At 38.7% G+C, this 20,951-nt stretch overlaps 1 protein-coding gene across 1 annotated transcript; it reads right to left on the reverse strand.

The window, feature by feature from the left end:
• Positions 1–217: 217 nt before the first annotated feature.
• Positions 218–20,938, reverse strand: DCP2 (decapping mRNA 2; the record flags this gene model as incomplete). The annotated part of the gene is made up of 11 exons (XM_017727806.1): positions 218–6,180; positions 6,724–6,908; positions 8,551–8,654; positions 9,249–9,372; positions 10,087–10,194; positions 10,302–10,414; positions 11,925–12,077; positions 13,593–13,691; positions 14,108–14,235; positions 15,865–16,016; positions 20,835–20,938. Coding segments are annotated over 11 exons (1,437 nt in total), but the record flags the coding sequence as incomplete, so codon positions are not given.
• Positions 20,939–20,951: the final 13 nt, after the last annotated feature.

The raw sequence follows: 20,951 nt of genomic DNA on the forward strand, positions 1-20,951 counted from the left end.
TGGGACAACCTTGGCACAAAGGTATCTCATTTCCAAGAAAAGTTACTGAGGGAGATAGTTTGACATTGTCAGGAAAGTTCACATGGTAGAGCCATGAAAAGTTGAGAACTCAGGTCCAGCCACAGGTTTTAGCTGGGCTCAAGAACATCAGTACTTCTTCCCACAAACCCTCTACAGCTTCAATGAACACTTTATAGAAATGGAAGGGCACATGTGAAACTGTTTCCACACATCCAGTTCTTTTAATAACAAGTTATATGTATCAAAACAAAAACAAAATACTCAATATTACATAAATATTCTAAAATCACTGATTGAAGTTCACATACTTCCTTTCTCCAGTATGTATAATTTTAAGTTCTTTTTTCCATTGTGTTGAATGGGCTCCTCATCCACTTTTACAACTGACTTTAAAAAAATACTCCTTTCCTGGCACTGCCTATAATCACTGCTGCTGACTGGCTTAAGGCAACACATAAACATTCTACAGTGAAAGAAGAACCTGTACCAGCAGCACAGGCTTCACATTTCACAATGACCAGCAATCCTTATACTTCAGTACTTCAGTAAGTTTATTTATAAAGTAATTTAATTTTACAGAGGAAAAAATAACAATATAGAAGAAAATGCCAACTTAGTTGTAGTCTCGTAAATGGTGTGCTTCAGTTTCTGAATCAATTCATAACAAACAAAATCACCATCGTCAGTACAGCGGATGTTACAGGTAGTTACAGGTTTTATTTAATACAATTGAAGAGCTGACTAATGCAAACTTTCTTCAAAAGGACATAATGGAAGTTGAATAAAATCTGTAATGGTTTTAACCCTTTAGCTGTACGTACTTTCTACTTAATCAGCACTGATGTGCCACATACACACAGAGGAAAACAGATTGAGTTCTTGAGCTTTAAACAAATGGGAAGACATCACCCTTCATGCATGAGCCATACCACAGATCACTGGCTCCTGTTTTCTGCAAGGCATGCAGTGCTCCCCTGTAAAGTGTCATCGTTTGGAAGCAATACCCACATCTGGGTCCTGGAACGTGAACACCAGTCGAGCATTCTGCCTGAATTAATAACCCCACACCTTCTTACGGGGCGGGGGGGCGGTCTGTTTTGCTTTTTAATGGTAAAAGTGCCTTGCAAACCCAGCTACACTGCTCCTCGGGGATGAAGTTCAACTTCCATATAGTGCACTGCCATGCAGACACAGTAAAGTTCTGTTGCAAGTATTGGCATGAGAAGTATTTGCTAGGAGTTCTTAATCATGCAGTTCTCCATACTTTTTCTGCATAACAAAATTATGTAACTCACCAGTAAGATAAAAATCTCCACAGTTTAGTAATTTTGATCAAACAGGCTTAAAAAAATTCGCAAAGTTTTTCTCATCACTGTTGGAAATGTGTTATAGAGAACTCTGTTTGCAGGATGTGTTTTCTTAAAAAGCTATGAATGCCTTATTTTAAAATGATTATTGCTCCAAGAGCTGTAATCATTTTTTTAAAAGCACTGAACTGTAACCCATACTGGAAACAAGAAGCTAGTTCTTTTGATCAACAATATAAATGCTTAGAAATGACAAAATACTCTGTTTTCAATAAAATCCATAGAGACCTTTTCAAATTTAAACATTCTGTACTGTGAAATGTTTACAGTTACTTAAAAGGAAGCGCTTTTTTTCCTGGAAGAACTGAAGGAGGACTTGAAGACACTTTTGACTTCCCAGAAGCATCTAGAGCTGAGAACAATTTAAAGATAAGGACTTCTGTAAAGCTGAATTTGTACAAAAAAGTTAAGTCTCACTGAACCTAACATTTTCAATGGAAAGACAAGTTAAACCCCAAGCATTCTGTTTTATTGTACTGCTACCAATCTGGCATAGTTCCTCTGATACAATCCTGAATATGGCCAGTGTAATTGTTGTTTATGTTGACTTCCTTTTAAGTTCACAACCTACATGAAAAAGTGAAATGCACACACAGCACAAATCCTACTGCATCTATCAGTGCTTACATACGGGATTAAGAACAGTGCAAATACTAGCATTTAGCCTACTTCCATTCTTGAACTACACTATTGCTATAAATGCATAAGAACAAAAACCTATTTTGGAAGTTTCTAAGTCTAATTTACTGTAAAAGCACCTTCAGTTAGTTTGTATAAATTTATCATATCTTAAATAATTTTGGTTGTTTCAAAAGCTGAAATACTGTAATAACAAAAACAATTTGAAATTATGAAGTCATGTATAAGCACCAGATTATTTAACATTTACAGTGCAAGACTTAAAATCAGTTTATTTACAGAAATTAAATCAAGAAGAGAGACTATTCTACTAATTCTCAATAACTATGAGCTTCCTAACACATTTAGAATATAACCTCCTAACTTAAAACATGAAGGCACCTGGCTTTACCTCTGGAAGAGAAACCTGTTGCTCAGAATTTGTAACAAAACCCCAGGTATCTGAGGATTAAGCAGCCCACTGACCTCACAACTGGACAGCCAGTTACCCCTGGAGCAGCAGTGCTGTCTTGCACCACAGGATAGTGGAGTTTGGATTCTTAATGTAGACTCTTTGCTCTTCACACCATAATGGCATGAGTGCAAAAGCAAATCACTACATTAAGTAAAGGTTGGAAGAACTCTGTTCTTATCTGAAATTACAATCTGAGAGCAAGTATGTTAGAAGTAGCCAGACCTGAAGCCTGCCTTGTTTTCAAAAGTAACTGTTACATCTATAACAGCCACAGGTAGGTAAAAACACTAAGTATTGTTCTCAAATCACCAAATTAGTTCAGGAAGGTTGGAGCACAGCACAGAAGCCTGCAACAGTGATTAGGCCCAAAATTTCATTAGAAACTATTTACGCATGTTTGGTCTAAAGAATTTATATTGTGTTTAAAAATAATACCTTGATTGTGCAATAAATAAAGCTATTTCCCCCTCTCCTTCCCAGAACCACTGTTGCCAGACTTCAAACTGTGCAATACAGTTACTTTCAAAACCTGGATGATTGATGTACATCAGGGAGCTGAAGTCAGCAGCACTTCAGTCACTTAACTGGGCAGGCCACTCCTCAGTTCAAGGTCAAAGTATAGAAGCATTCTGAGAAGGAGAGATGCTAAAAACCTCATGCTAAAGCAGGGAGTTGATGTAGTACTAGAAACTGCACACTAGTACCAGATTCCTAGCACAACACAGCTGTAGGTTTTTCTGCTAAATGTTCGTTTACTCTGTAAATTGATTCCAAGAACACTGACCGTTCATAATCTGAATAACCCCTAACATGGCAGCATTCTCAAATTGACAGTGTTTGTTTTTCAAGTATCTCGACACCAGCTCTCGGGTCTGACATGCAAACAGTTCCTATTTCCCTGTGTCTAGCTCCTGTAAAGTAAAAACTCACAGAACTAAAGCCTGTATCTCACTTGCTGTTTCTTCACTGCTTTATGGAAGATAATGTAAACAGTACTTCTAAACTTAGAAATACAATTATAGAAGGATGATGAAATAAGAACACAAAAAATATTAAACAAAACGTTCACTGCGCAGGGCATGACGGAGCCCACCAAGTGGATCACATGCCACCACACTTACATAGTTTTAGAATAAAGCAGAAAGCAGAAAGCAATGCTACTACAGGAAATGGTACCCTTATACAAAGAAGTAAGTTATTGCATATTTATCACATTTATTTGCAACTCACATTAAGGCTAGGTTTACTAAAATCATGACATATGTATAAGCTTCACTTTGGGTTGCTTAATGAAGCAACCAATGTCTCTTATACTAAACCAACCTTTCACTAAGAAGAAAAAAATGACACAGTAAACAGAGGGCAGCCAGCATCTCCTATTCATAGAACATGCTTCAATTGTTCTAAAGACTTCCTCTTGCCTGGGACAGGACTTCCCAAACAGATGACAGATGCTCCAAGTTCACTGTTTCATCAACATCCCCATTATTTCACAGAGCACTAAATGATCTATAACTAATTTATCTGAAGAGTCAACTTATTTATAAAAAGATTTCCACAGCCTGTTATTTAATTATGCCTTAGGAGAGTCCTGTTAACTCCACAGGCAGTAGCAGCCTCAGGATATGATACAAACTTCTGCCTCACCATGAGTAAAGGCACTTTTGCTGGGAAATCAACTAAAAAAGCACTAAAGAAGTAACTGAAGATTAGTTTTCACCTGAAGCTGAATAACGTAACCTCCTCCAGCATTATCCTACCTTCTCAATTACTCTTCGTCATTGTATGGCCTTTGGATACATTTAAGAAAAAAAAAAGAAAATAAAAGTGAGTCAAAGCTAGATTGAGCTATTTCACAATTTGGTCTTGAAAAACAAGGCCCTCAGAACCCTTGTCCTCCAGAAGGAGGAAATGCTGTAGTCCATTTCTCCTGTTGACTGATACCGAAGTTGAAACACTCCCATGGCCAAAATTTTTACAGCATTAGAGTTCCAAATCACCTGGTGTCAAGCAGGTGAATAAACCAGGAGAAAGTTCTAAAGCTATTTCTGAGCAGAACACTAGGTAACAGATCAGGTAGGGTAGATGAAGTAGGGTGGTTGAAGGAAGACCAGGATTTTGGTTTTGGATGACATATATGAGTTGCATAAAAACTCAGTGCATGTACATACACTACAAGGGCGTAGCTCATTCAACCTATGAAGTTATCAATCACCTCTATTCTAGAGAAAGGTCCATTTTTAAATCTGGGACATGCTCGCTATCACAAGCTGCTGTGACAAATTATTTCAGTGCATTTCTCTCCACTGCGAAGCACGTGCTCAAAACCCACTGACTTGAAGGTGATGTAACAGCTCATCACCTCAACTCTTACAGGTTTTTTTGTTCCTCCCCTCCATCCCCACCCCATCTTTCATGTTTTTCCTAAGAAAGCACTGTAGCTGAAAATGAGGCTAGATCATTTATATGCTAACTGCAAGTGCAATTCAATACTACTGGATATATACACAGCAGATACACTACACAAGAGATCTGAGGACAACAGCACAGAATACAATACTGAACACCCTTGGAATAGTTATTGGAAGCCTGATTAAGCTGTTCAGTGTCACACAATGCCTCTATTATCCATGCACCTGCCTTCCTCCTCAGCGAGATCTACAGAGGCTTATTTACATTCAGTATAAATTCTACACAAGTAACCTCTCACAGACAAGTTTAAGCTTTTCTTCTTTTGCAAGCAGCTGCTTTGTAACTTCTTATGCAGCTGTGGGCAGTGCACAAGAGTTTAGACACTTTGAAGGGCTGAGTTCTACTCAGTTTGAGTGTCGTTATCGAAGACCAAGGAAGAGGAGGTACAAAAAGTCAACATGCTATAGATTTGACTCAAGTACTAGTGATTGCCAGCCAACAAAAACTATCAGTGTTAAGGAGGGAAGGTATGTGGGGCAAACAATCAGTACAGAGAAAGGATGACAGGCTGAGGCTAGGTTTGAAATGTGCAACTTGGTTTCAAAATCACTAGGACAGAGGTGTCCTCTGAGAATTAATTTCATTGCCACTGCTTAATATTGCAATGTCCTACAAAATAATGACTAACAAGTCCAATAATTTACATCAGAACAATTAAAAGGTTAGCAAGCTGGTACACTCCAACAGTTAAAAAAAAAAGTCAATGACATTCTACAAAACACACAGCAAGTTAAAATAAAAAAAAAATTTAAACCACAAAAAATAAAACACAAGTAAAAAGAATGCCCTCTAATGCACAGCTAGGAACAAGTGAACTGAACATTGGAAAGGTACTTTTGTGGACAAAGGCTAGACTGCATTTAAAGTGCAACACTTGACTATGCCACTCCCATACTGCAAAGAGAACAAACCCTTCCAAACCAGCAGTCAGTCCCTGCATTGCATTTAAAAACAAACAAACAAAACAAAATAAAAAACTCCTGAGAAAGAGTAAGGCTGGATAAGAAACCCCCTCAACTGCAACAGGCAAGTCTGATTCTTATTCCTAGTAAGTTTGCTGTCAGAGGTCAAAACTTTTCATTATGGCATCATGGTCAAACTTGAAACTCAAGAAAGCTCTTGATGAAAAAGCAAATTTGTAATGGCCATTGCATGCCATAGAATGTCCCTCTACATGTTCTGGCAGTGGGTCTTCACTGGAGCAACACATCTCATATGCTGCTTCTGCTTAAAGAGAAAAAAGCATGAAAAATTTTAAATGGGTAGTTGCCAATAAAAGTATCAATAACAACACAAAGCCATACCTCAAACATATATTCAATTAATATTTATACCCAAACCTGTATGTTTGGTCATAAACAGAAGAAGAGTCAAACAGCTATATTTACACGTTATCTAGAGGCTAGAATAAATCTTAAAAGTCACTGCAGTCTGGAAACACTTTCAATAGCCAGTTTTACACATATAATATTGTTTCACAAGCCATTTCTTAATAAGGAGGAAAAACATCGGCACTATTTTCTGAGCAGTGAGTAAAAAACTGTGTGCACTCTGCTGCAGCTTATTACTAGCAGGACAGAAAGCCTTGAAAAAACACTCAATTACCAGTGCTGTGTTGACTCAGACGCTATTTTCCTAAACTAGCTTTTAGTTACTTTTTTACTCAGCCACCTGGTATATCAGTCAGGCTTTATAATTAAGGAGAAAAATTACAAAACCAACATGAAACAGTATCTTTTCCATTAAAAAACAAACAAAACCTCAGACTACCTTGGAAAAACATGGCTTTATAAGATTTGGTAGCTTGGCATGAGGAAAAACCCTCAACCACCATTATTCGGGTGCCTTCAGCCTGCAGCACAGGGCAGCGGATGAAAATTCTGACTGCACTTGCCTGTTTCAAAGTTATCTTGAAGTCTTCTTGGATTAAGCCTTTTTTCACATTTCTGGTGAAGAGAATGACCATAGATTACACATTTTATGATTAAGAAATTACATTGTATTTTTCAGGGGTATAGTTTAAGCATCATCTACCTAAAAGGTATGCTGGTTATATTTGCTTTGACACACCTCATGTATTTTACCTCTAATCCAGCATGAATTCTGTCATGTTACTTTATGTAGCAAGCATGCTTCAAGTCCACAAGTCTTTCAGAAGCATGCAACCTTTTAACAGTCAACAAAACATTTTTAAAATGCAGACTTTTATGGGAAAATTTTGAGTACTTTCTAACTGTTTTAAGATGGAAGGGTCTTGCATATGATGGTGTGGAATCAAAGTTGTACATGCATAAGCCCACTCTTCAATCACCTTGTCCCAAAAAAGGCAAGGGGAATGTATTTGCAAACATGCTGCTACTGTCAATTAAACTAACATGCTTTAGAGACACAAACTTAGAACTCTCCAGGGAAAAGTTGTTTTAGGCCCAGGTATTGCTGTTGTAAGTACACAAATACAGAAAAAACATGGCCCTTTGCACTCTCTGCAAATTAAGAGTTTCCTGGCCTTCAAATTACATCAGAAAATTATCACTGGGACACAAAATATTGAAACTTCAAAAGACTGACAATCATGAAAACGCAAGTGAAACAGAGAAAGAGAAATATTTAGAAACGTCTGTGAAGAACCTACAAAGTAACTGTGAGGCATTAACAATTCCACTTGTTTCCATGAAGATCCTACAGATTACCATTACAGTTTTCCCTATCCATCCAAATTTCTGGCCAGTAAATTCATTCTTCTACGCTCAGACTCAAACATAACTAATCATTTCTTGCTGCAGTGAGGATTTTACAGGACGAATTTATGGTTTCTGTATGTTTACATGAATAACAGAAAGAAGGCAATAACCACAAGCCAGAATGGGAAGAATCTAGTTTAAAGCCTGTAAACAAGAAAAACTAAAGCCTGGACAAGCCAGCTGAGCTGCATAGAGAATTGGGGGCTCACTGCTGCACAAGAGCCAACAAAGTATACGGAAGAGCCATAAAAAACAGGGAATCAAAAGAACATTCTACTATAAAAGGGAGCAACAGCCCAGTGAGTCTTCTCCCATTGAGAAGAACTGGACAAACACAATTAGTTACTGCAAAGGAATGTAACAAGCAAAGTGTGTGATACTGGAATTTACAAACTCCTGTAAACAGCTCTACTGTATGGTTAAAAAATTACATGAGATTCTGGCATCCAAGCCAAGTCTGCATCTCAGCGTTCTTGCTGCAGAGAAGGGAAATAAATAAGCATTTGCACTACCATGTTTTAAGTGTTGCATAACAAAACCCCATGTTTACAGTAAGACATCATACATGAATAAATAAGACATGTACTACACTGAGTTATTACTGCACCCTACAGAAGGCTTTTACATGACTGGAAGCTGGAAAGCTTCAGGATTGTGTACTGAAGCAGCTGACAAATTTTCAACAGCTAGCATTACTTCTAAAATGCAAACTTTGAAACTTAGTATGCTTGTCTATAGATGCGTATGTATACAAGGTAAGATATGTTACACATCTACAAACGCGTATCAAATACTCTGATCAAATATATTCTTGATAGATATGCACTCTACTTTGTATCAGCAGGACATTGTCCTGGAATGGTTTTGCTTAACTGGTTGACTGTGCAGTCCATTTGTTCGCTTCTTTTGGCTGGAAGCGTCTTGACTTTGCTTTCTGCCATTGTTCCTCAGGCTCTGACTCTAATGTTAAGTCCAAAATAAGTAGAGGGAAGAGTTTAAATGGCAGAATTGGACATCATTGCACTGACACTTCCTACTTCCTAACTAAAACTTCCCTCCAAGTAACTTCAAAATATGTGAACAGCTTCTTCTGCAGACAAAGTAAAGCCCACTGAAATTAACCAAACATATATTCAAGCCACAGAGCCGTCAGATGTTATTCATTCTCTCTTACACTATGACAGAATTATTATACAATAAATTCAGTTAAGTGAGTTCCCATGCAGTGATGCAGATACACTGTGGCCCAGGTATTGCTGCTGTAAGTACAAAAATACAGAAGAAACATGGTGTTATCTCACTAGAGATAACACCAAAATGGCAAGTACTAATTACTATCTGTACATGAAACAACACAATTACTACCTGATACCACCACCTCTAGTATGAGATTAATCAGACGATTCCCAAGAGTATTCCCCCATTCCATGCTTCTATTTTTGCATACTGTGGTGATGAAATTCACTATTTCTGTCCTAGAGAGGAAACCTGTATGAACAAAGACATCTGTTTTAAATAGTCTAGATACATATGTTTGCGTAAGAAACAACCTACCTTTATTTTCAAAACTTCAGACACCTCAGGATGATTGTATGGCTTCTGTGGCTGTTTTGGCTTCACCCACTGCTCTCCTGAAAAGCCATCTGTAAACACCTGTTGACTACAGCGAAGTTTGGATCTAGTACAAAACAAAGACAGTTTACAACACAACTTCAGATCTACTGACAGCAGAAGACAAATAGGAAAGATTTTTCTACTTTTTGAGAACAATCTGGAAGACAAGCTTAAGTAACCTAGTATGGAAACTCTAATAATGCTCACTGCCATTTGTATTCTCCACAGACAAAGGCCAAGTCCACATTAACATCTGTCGTGTTGTTCCCAGTGTTGGTGTTGCCCTGGCTCAAAATACTGGAGCCCTTTCATAGGGACTACAGGTTTTACGGTTTGCTCTACCACTTTTCACTCAGCTGAATCTAAAGCCAGCAGCACTTGTTCCCCTACTGATCCCCACAGGTTTTATCTAGCTAGCCACTTCTTACAGTACTTTACAGTCCTACTGTAGAGAGCCCTACTTTTCCTGTGCAGAAGTGCCAAAAATATTGAACTTGAAACAGTGGAAGTTATCTACTTGCTTTAGCTTCTGGTTTTTTTGATTCCCATAGACAGGACTCAGGAAATCATCTCAGTTCTGTCACCTGTGTATCATGACATTAATTAAGTTCTCACCTTATTTATCCTATGATACAAGTCTACATTTGTATTTTTTTTTATTAACCTATTCTATGACTGGAACATGAATACTTGGAGAAAGAGAAAAGGACAAGCAGCTTTGTATGACCAGTGTTTTATAAGAAAGAACATAGAAGTGTTAAACTGACCTGGTTCTTACCTAGCTTTTTCCAAGTTGGGCTTAGAGGGTGTGCTCCCTGCAGATGAAAAGCCATTGTCACTGTCTGAGGAGTCTCCATTCCTTCGGGAAATCCACTCCCTCAATGGCCTGTGAACAAGGAGAAGTACAACAAGATCTACTTACCAAAACAAATCTAAAGAATTTAAAGTTGTCTGAAAGACCTTGGCCTAGCATTTGCCTCATCTCAAACATACCTGATGAAGGGAATTGCCATAAAAAATTTGTTAGGTGCCAAACCCAGCTTGGATTTTGGGGTCATGTCATTTCTATGGCATGGTAATTTGTCGATGGAAAACCACTCAATATTCTAGAAAGACAAGAAATAAAATCAAAATACCCTCTATTGCAGCCTTAGCAGAATGTTATAAACATGTATCTTCCGACTGCCACTACAGTAGCAGATGGTACAGCACAAACTCATTGCATGAAATCGCACCTAAAATATGAAAGGTATTAAATCAGCAACTAAATTCTGAATAAGAGTTTCATAAACAAACCAACCAAACCACTGCACAAGGACTGCCATAAATAAATGTACAGACTTTTAAAAATTTTCAGTAACTTTTTACTTAAAATGCCATCAATACTGGAGCACCAATACTCATTTAAAAGTAAAAAGGGTGTTTAGTTTGACAGCAAGTTTCAAGTTTTGTTATAAAAGAAAAAAAACATGGGGATAGGAAAGGACTTGTGTTACTGTTAATACATTATAGTTTTAATAGTTAAATAGTATACTTTGCAGACTGGGGACCAAAATCAGGAATTCTGACCACAGACAGCGTAGAAGAATCCACATCAGATCTTCTATCACGGAATCTACTCCCAAAGCCCCAGGTCCAGACAAGATGCAAATTATAGAAATAAGTTACAAACTGAACAAGTTTTCAATATAGTTCTACAGGGAATACAAAACCAGCCTGCCTGGCTGCATTAGATCAGATGAAGACAAAGCTTCAAAACTCTGTCACTGCACGAACTCTTCAACATTCCCACGCATAGAGCCACTGTTCTACAAAGGGGAATATTTACTGTACATTTAAAAAAACCCTCAAATGTCATTTTATTTCATATTTTGAAAAACAGGTCTCTAATGCAAAAAATTAAGTCCTGTCCAGTCAACTACCTTCCCTATTTAGAAAGCAAGATGCCTAGTTCAGTGACACCATCTGCATGGAAATATAGCTGTTTTAAACTGAATGCCATACAAGAAAAAAAATATTCAAACTTCAAAGACTACAGACACTGGGGACAAAGGTTCCAAAGTGTTGCTACCTGAGCCTTTGCCTTTCCCTTTCACAATACCTTTTAAAAGCCTAATGGTACACGATACATCCAAAACAGTCCCCTTTTTCTGTCCCCTTCCTAACCTCCTCCTTAAAATATACTATTTTTTAAATCTGGACAGTATTAGCCATAAAAGAGAGAAAACAACCCTTAGTTTGTCCTTCTGATATGCAGGCTTTTGCATATCCCCAATTAATTACAACTTGATAGTATATAGTTACATAAGCATCTGTAACTAGGAATAATATGAAATTATTAATATATACACCACTATGAGAAAAGGAGAATTACATTTTGGCAGCATGCTCTATTGTGTTTTCATGATGAATGCAGATGTCAGACAGATGGTCAAGTATCAGACTTGCAGGTGAGCTGCAAGAAGTCAGCACAAAACCCTACAATGCAGAGATGCCACTGGTACCTAGCATTTGAGGCATTCATTGTGCTTAGAGGGTTCATTACTTTACACACTTCTGGCTTTAAGAATCAGGCTCTGCAAAGTTCCTATCGATTCAAACAAGGTTAACACATACCCGAATTTCCCTTCTAGTTTTGGGGTAGAATTTCGTGTTCTTGGGAACTCCTGGAATGATGTACAGCCGTGCTAACTGATCATTAATTCGCAGCTCAATGTAGTCCTCTTTGCAGATATAATCTTTTATGTCAAACCCAGTTTCTTCAAACACCTGAAAAGTAGTCAGATGAAATTAGTGTCTGTGTATTCAGAGTTATCCTTTCACAACCTATTATCACAAGCAAAGGAATGACTATTTTTCAGATATATCCATTAAAGCTGCTGGGAAAAACAAGCCTTTACACATAGATGTTTAGAAACGGAAAAAGTATCTACATGCTTTATATTTCTCTAAGACAGCAGACCTGTAATGCAAGTTGAAACAACTCTATTACACCTTCATATAGCAATTTATTAATATGGATGAGGTTAGTCCTCCTCAACTTCTGAAATACTGTTGAACTGTGTAGGCACTGCCAAGTGAAGATCTCTTCAGTTAGACTTTACACAGATGCAGCTTATGGTTTCAGACCTGCGCTGACTTCAGTGAAAGCAGTTGAAAGACTTATTTCAGATACTACAGACATCCCAATTCCTGGCCACGGGTAAGCCTTGAAGAATTTGTCAGTCTATCCACAATAACAATCTAATTTGATGGAAAAAAGATCATAGCAACAGTGCTGTTCACTAGTGAAATCTAAATCAATTTTTCAAATTAACACCACCATCAAAGATTTTTTTTCCCCCACTATAACTGTACCCCCTTTAATGCTTTTGCTGGCATAACTTGAAGTAAAGAGGAAGACATACTTCATGTCATTCCTTCTTGAAGCAGCTATGTCTAGTTCATCCTTGGCAGGTTATTTCAAACAAACAAACAAACAAAACAAACAAACCAACCAAAACCCTGTGATTTCTCACGTACTGATTCAATCCAATTGAAGAACACTAAATGCATCATACTACTTTCCCTCACCTTAATTTTCTCTCTCAAACACTCGGGATGTATTACGTTGAATGAACACTGAGTTTGTACCAGTAATACTCTTTTACAGGCCATTTCTAATATGTAGCTTCACTACATATCTAGGTCTCCAGGAGCAATAAATACCACAGATCATTTTATTTTTCAGATTTTATTTGCCACATACATTGATTCTTGTTCCTGCATAACTGAAAAATAGAAAAGTAAAGTTCTTCACAATTTTTACATAAAATTCTACAGCCTCCAACTCAGCTCCTTAGCCTCTTTATACAGACCAGTGTACATAGGCCAAATTCGCATTCCTCACTTTTTTACAGTTATGGTGACCCTTGAAATTAATATGCCAAAAGCCATAAATTACGTAAGACTTTCCAAGCACCATGAGTAATACCGAAAAGTAAATTCACAGTTCAGCAGAGAACTTTAAAAATAGTACTCACTTCATTTAGCACATTAGTGCAAAACAATTTGAAACATAAAGCAGTTTGGGTTCTTTTAATTATATGTAGCCATAACCTTAATTACTATTCTGGAAATCAGAAAGGCATCAGAAGGTACATAAGAAGATGACTGCAAGAACAGACTATTTATTCATGTGATTTCAATAAAGAGATTACCTAAGTAAAGTGCCTTTTCATCCAACACATACATCCTGATTTCAGCAAAATTTCACTTATTTTTAAAGGAGTTGATATAACTTACCTCTCTAGCAGCACAGTCATGAGGTGCTTCTTCTTTATTTACTTTCCCTTTTGGAAATCCCCAACCAGATTTTGCTAAATAGCCCTGAACCAAAAGAACCTACAAAATACAAGGGAATGCAACTGTCACACATGCAGGTGTTCTACCCAATTTTATTAAATGTCTTCCCTCCACCATCCCCTTGTTCTCCAAAAGGATACCTTAGCCTGAAGGAAGGAAACCATTAGGTTTGCTGTGTTCTAGCAAGAGCTGTGAATTTTCTTATTGAATCATGTAACTCAGAATAAAAAAATAAAAAAAAACCTGAGAAGGAAAGCAAGCAGAAGTGTGTTTTCTGTCTCACATATTGTATTTCTGTACACAGACACCAATATGAAGTAACTGTCAGATCTCTGCAAATCTGACAGTGAATGTAAATTTCTCCAGAAGAAAAATGTAAACAACAAAGAATTACTTCTGCCAGCATATGCCATCCTTCCCTCTAGACAGTCCTTCACGACTATTTCCATACTTACATTTTCAAGTGTCTCATCAAGAATAATTGCACCATAGGTTGGCACTCCCATTTTGTATTCTTTCCACTCAACTAAAACCTTCTGTACATCTTCACCTTGAGGCAGTAAAAAAGGGCAATGATTGAAGAGTACAGCAGCACGTTAAGGAAGATAAACTCAAGCCAGTTCCAAATCACATACTGAATACAAAAGATATTCACTCAAAATTTAGAATAAACATTCCCTCCCCTAAGTGCTTTCAAGATATATTCTTTTGGAAGTAAAAAATATTATGAATAATCAATTACCAAACACTAAAAGTCAGAGCACATCAAATAATTTGGCAATTCCTATACAAACCAATTTTAAAAAATGAAAAAAAAAAAAAAAGAAGACAAGAAAAAAGATTGCACTTGTTTGAAGGAAGGTCTCCCTAATTCTGAAAAAAAGTAACCCTGTAACAGTTACTCTGAGTATGTATTGTTTGTAAACACATTTTCTTAGTTTTGAGTGAGCGACACAGAAAAAAATTCAGTTCCCTGTGCTTGAAATAACTGGGAGTAAATTTTTCCCACAAACATTTGTTAAGATTATGGCACAGAATCCTATCTTCAGTATTTGTGATGCAAAAAAATTTATTTTGAAAGGCATACAGTTACAGAAATCTAAATTCTAATACATTTTATCAAAACTCACCATGCAGAGAAAACATAAGCAACCTCTGTAACTCTAACATTTTGAGAGAAAATCTGCAAATCCTTAATAAAAGTGTTAATATTATATATTACACACATTATACTACCAATAAAGAATACTCCACAGCAGAATACTTAAAAATATGACACTGCAGAAGTAATATTTGTGGCAAATATGGGCTAGAAAGGGATAGAAGTAATGAACATATAACATCTATTACGCTGCATTTTTTCTGCACTGCCTACAATTACTAGGAGACTTTTGCTTGTCTGAAAATACATTTATAATTAAAAGCATATATAAAATAACAGCATAACATCGACCAACAGAATATTACCGTATTTTTACAGTTTACTGTTAAAATAAAAGCTGTGGTATTTCGAAGTAGATCTATATTATGAAACTAACAGAGATAAGTATGTTAGGTAGTGAAACCATAGATAATACTATTCTCAAAGTTAGAAGCAATATTCCAATCTCTCATTAAGAACATATGGAAAAAGGTTAAAACTAAAACACTTGCTGGATGAAAGCCAGAAAGTTTCCTCTAGCAAGGACTAGATAGTACACATTCCAGCAGCCCTTGCAAACAACAAAAAAAGCAGAGGCCAACCATTTGAATTCAGTAAAAATGCATCCTCTACCCTACAAACAGAGACTTCCAACAAATGCATACCACTGCCCATGGGGGAACACATACCACCTTCAACTACTTCAACATTTAGGTCACTATTTACTTGAAACTTAATTAAACTGTGGAGTTCAGTTTGAAGAGCCCCAATAGCTCATCCTTGAAACCTACCTAGCATGCAAAGTGCAACCATGAGGAAAAATCCTCAAATATCAGAAACTGACATTTTCCATAGCTCTGTAGCAGTCCAAGAAGTGGTCCAGAACCACTCTTTTGTGGGTGCCACAAAATTATGGAAGCAGTGAACCCAGTAACATCACATACCTAGCAATATTAACTTTTAATCATTAACACATGAATTGACATTATCATACTATGAAATACCGTTAACAATATTCAGTTTGCACTTTACCACTGAGACAGAAAATAATCCCAGTAATAAAAAGGATATCAGCTTTAGCGAAGTCTCTTATCCCACACTGAGGTAATCCTGGTGTGTTTTGCATGTAGAAATCCAAATAAAACCAATGGGCAAGTTCAATCTGAAAACACACTCTGATTGCATTGTCTCTCTCTTCACTTGGAATGTGCAAAATAAATCGGCTGCCGGGAAAGAAAAAGAGGAAGATTAGCCAAATCTATTATTAAATACAGCTAACAATAAAAACATTGCAACATTACACTTCTTAATATGTTAGCATATACCAGCAGACCACCAGATCCTCCTCATGTTCCACTGGGACAGTAAAAAGTTTTCACAAAGTAAAACACAACTTTTAAAGTCAAGAAGGAAAATGGATTATGATGTTCCTTCAGAAACATCAGTTACACTACGCTAAGTACATTAACTGTTGTGAAAACAGGGAGCGTGAAGACAACCTACTTAAATGGCTGTATTACAAAAATGAAAGCATTTTTACAAGTCCATTAAAGAACATCTGCAAATTCTGATAAGAGATTTCAGTGCATTTTTTTTTTTAGGATGTAAGTTAAACATAGTTATGTATTTTCACTTAAAACCACAGTAAACTAATAATTTATGTAGATCTTAAAATTCAATATGATCCTACTAATTTTCTCAGTCTGAAACAGAACATGGACAATTGGGTTATTTGTCAAGTGTGCTTAATGCTTTAGCCCAGACACAGATAGAGTCACTGAGATAAAAGTTTAAGCAGCACCATGTGATAGCTCATTTTACTTCAGCAGAAGAAGATTTATTTATTTCTTTATATTAAAAGCAGAACTTCCTTTTTAGAAATTTAAGGTCATACACCCCACTAAACTTAAATCATATGACGGAGATCTTTTGCATTCAGCTCCTGAGTGCCACCACCTAAATTCTAAAAGTGCATAATACTATTGCTCAAACCAGAAATACTGTATCTTTACTTGAAACCTGACAAGTATGAATTGTTATAGTATCTCAGAACTCTCTGAGGCACTCTGGCCAAGGACAGAGGCAGAAGGTCACTGGTGCAATCACACGCTTGACACTCTCCAGGCTCACAGGCACATTCACAGGTCCCCAAGTACCAGCACAGGTCTCCCTTTCCACCCAACAGCCCTGCCCAGATCCCAGACCACCACACCCATCACACAGGTCCCTGCCCCGCCACATGGTCCTGTTTGAAGTTTGCTAGTGAGCAGACATACACAACAGGTCTGGGGAAGACGCTTGTTCCCCCACCAACCCAGCACATGGGCTGTTACCCACAGCAACGCCCTGTTTGTGAGTGGCTGGCACTGAGATCTGCTCCCTCACTCCAGTAGCTGACACCTCACTCACACACAGCTGCCATCAGTAGCTGGCACTTCATCCTTGCAGGACACATAGACAGGGAGTAGAGAGTGGAATTACCCAATAAAGAAAAAATAGAGAAAAAATAAACATTTACTAAGAAGATGTCTGATAGGACACTCTGTGACACTTGGGCAGAAGGCTCAGACATAGAAGTGTACCAATTTGCCCAGTTTTACAACCCACCTCTTTTATACCCTTTCCTACCTACCCTTACTTTGTCCCTCCCTGCTTTCCTTTTCCTGTGGCACTCCTCCCAGTCCAGTGGGATACCCTCAAGTCTAAAGCCCTACCAGATGCAAAGGCCAGGCTGAGTGATGCCTGTGGTTTCTTGACAGCTCATCAATTAGCGCAATTAACAGGTTTGTTTCTTGTCACTGTGTCCACTTCTGATTTCTTTCTACTTTTTCATTCTGATTTCCTCACTTCTTCCCTGTTTTCCAGGAGCAGGTCCTTACTCAGATAAACTTGCTGGAATGAACCTTCCTATACCCCCCTCATCAATCAGTGGCCAGGTTTGGTTTTCATCACTGCCTTCCTTATCATTCCTCTGTTGGGTCTGTAGCCTTGTACGCTTTATTCACAGATTTCTCATCTTCTTACCCAATTTTCATACTGAAAAAGGTCCTCGGACAGGTACCTTTAAAGACCTTGGCAGGCTTGATAGGGGGGCCTGTGTCAACCTCATGACATTCAACAAGGCCAAGTACAAGGTCCTACGCCTGGGTTGGGACAATCCCAAACACAACATAAACAAAGGCTGGGCAGAGAATGGATGGAGAGCAGCTCTGGGGAGGAGGATTTGGGGTGTTGGTGGATGAGAATCTTGACATGAGCTGACACTGTGAGCTCCCAGCCCATTCTTTTGATGGAACACAGTGTGCACAGCAGCTTGAGGGAGGTGATTCTCACCCTCTACTCTGCTCTGGTGAGACCTCACCTGAAGTGCTGTGTCCAGCTATTGGAACCCAAATAAAAGAGAATGGGGACCTGCTGGAGCAAGTCTTCATTGAGGCCTTCCAGTACCTAAACGGGGCTAACGAGAGAGCTGGACAGGGGCTTTTTACAAGGACATGTTGTGACAGGACAAGAAGGAATGGCTTTAAAGAGAAAAAGGGCAGGTTTAGACAATAGGAAAAACTTCCTCACTGTGAGCATGGTGAGGCACTAGAACACATTGCCCAGAGAAGTTATGGATGCCCTGTTCCTGGAAGTGTTCCGGAGGAACCTGGTCTAGAAGGTATCCCTGCTCATGGCATGGCAGGGGGAGCTGGGATAAGATGATCTTTAAGAATCCTTCAACTCAAAGCACTCTATGATTCTGTGATTCTCCTTTGCATAAACAACCCCATTCACTTCAACATTTTACCACTTCCCAATCTTCAGTTGGCAGCACCACTCCCAATTTCTTTTGAAGGCTTTATTCTGAGTACTGAAAAGATCCCTTATCTCTAAAGCTGCTGTAACTAAAATATAAAAACTTAAAGGTCTATTTTACATCTAGTTGATGATATTTTCTTGCCCCAGAACTGCAGATGAACGCAAATCTAAAGAAAAAAAATGCAGTAGTAAGAGCAGTAAGAACATGCCAGGCACTAGGCTTAGAGAACAAGAGCAAAGCCAAGTAGAATGCTACTTATTAATCAAAAAGTTAACTTCTAAGTTACTTGGAGTGACTGAAATGCTAACAACAGACATCTCTAGGTTGTTCTAGGTGCAGGTGCCAGGTTCTGGCAGTGAGGGGCTTATGGTGGACACACTGTGGAACACAGCTGAAGGCAGCAGCTGAGATGGTGGTGCCTCTAGGGAAGTGTATTCAGGGACAAAAATACCAGACAGGCAGAGGAAGTGAAAAAAAGAGCATGAAACAGCAGGGAATGAGCATGAAAGATCATGAAACAACAGTACAAACACCAGCGTTGGAGAAGAAGGGGGCAGAGGAGATGTCCACCCTACAGCCTGTGGAGGATCACGTGCTGGAGCAGAGGGATATGTCCTGAAGGAGCCTCAACCCATAGAAGTGATCCCACACTAGAGCAGGGGCAAAGCTAAGAGGGAAGGAGCAGCAGAGAGGATGTGTTACGAACTGACCACAATTCCCATTCCACATCCCCGAGCTACTCACAGGAGAGGAGGTAGAGGAGCAGGGAATGAAGGGATGAAGCTGACATGAAGTTTCCCTGGGAGGAACAAGGATGTAGAAATAGCTGCTGTTCAAATGTTTTTTTGAAGAGGGCAAGTGTGTGGCTAAGCGAGCATCTGGCTACTGAGCTAGATGAACCAATCACAGTCCTGAAGTCAAAAGATGGGGTAACAGCACTTGTTTATAAGACAAAGGGAGTATTAAGAAGCCGCAAAACCTACATTAACTCTCTGCACCTCCACTTCTTTACTCAGTAAAGGACAACTCTGTAGCACAAGGCATCATGACAAAAACTGACATGGATATCTGAGACTTGTTATTTAACAATACCCAGTAACTGAGGAGGAAAAATCACTTGTCACTTTCTACCAAAATTCCCACTAATATCATATACAGATTGAAGAATGTAGGAAACTACAGATATTTTTATAACCCATTATAACATTAACACAATTATAATATAAAACAACATTTTGAAGCTAGAAGGTGACAGTATCTCAAAGAAACACAGTAAGACAGTGGGACTGACCCTATTACAATGTAAGATTCAAATACTCATGTGCCCTTCTATCAGTCGCCCCATGGAAGTGACACTAACAGGCTGTATCAGTTTTGTAATCACTGCAATTCCCCTCTGGATTTTCTGAAGAAGTCTTAAACCCTGTGTCATATGTGAGCAGGGATCTGAAAGGCAAGTTCCTCTCTCTGCAGGGAGCCCAAAGGAGACACAATGGAAACACAAGCATGCTTCAGAGGCCAGATCTAGGAAATTGAAAATTTACATGCCTATCACAAACTCTGACTCTTGCATTTAGTGCAAAACAATACCAAGCAGAGCAGTTCTACTTCTTCTTCCTGTGGCATTCTCTAAACATTCTCACTTATTTGAAACTTCTAAATACTTTCACTCATTTGAAAACAGTAATTACAGTAAGTGGTGTATCTTCCCTCTTCAATAACCTTTCCCTCTTTTACATAAATACGTCATAAGAAGTCCCTCGAAGGTGGTAAGACAGAAGGATTATTTCACACCAAATATCACATGCAGTTTGTGTCATCACATTCTGGGGATAACAGACAAATTACAGAGTTTGAAGGGCTGCACCACAGATGATCAGAGGTTGAGACCATAACGGGAAAATGCAACTCCCCCTTTCAAGAACACAGAATCCATGCTTTATGAAAATTCAAACGCAAAGCCCCTGGAACAAGAAAAGTATTTGACTGTGAAAGAAGCGACAAGCAGGAGAGGGCAGCTTCAGACCGAAGGGTGTCCCTGTGGCTCTTCCCTTTCCGTCCGCTGGCACGTTCCCTTCCAGCAGAGGTAACTCAGCAGAAGGGACTCCCTGCCACCCCTTCCAAATGAAACCAGACCTCCGAGCAGCAAGTACCACATCAGTGCTCGGCTACACGTCACGCCAGCCCCACGCTCCCAGCTCTTCTTTCACCTGCGCAAACATCGCCGACGCAGTTTTACCTTTTCCGGCCCAAACCCCGCAAGAAATCCCTACAATGTTCTCTCACTTCCCCCGCGCACTCGGCTCCTGGCCCGCCGCCGGAGCAGCCCCACACCAGGTCCAGAGGGTGCCCCGGG

The sequence above is a fragment of the Corvus brachyrhynchos genome, unplaced genomic scaffold (genome assembly GCF_000691975.1).
Source record: "Corvus brachyrhynchos isolate BGI_N302 unplaced genomic scaffold, ASM69197v1 scaffold232, whole genome shotgun sequence".
NCBI lineage: Eukaryota > Metazoa > Chordata > Aves > Passeriformes > Corvidae > Corvus > Corvus brachyrhynchos.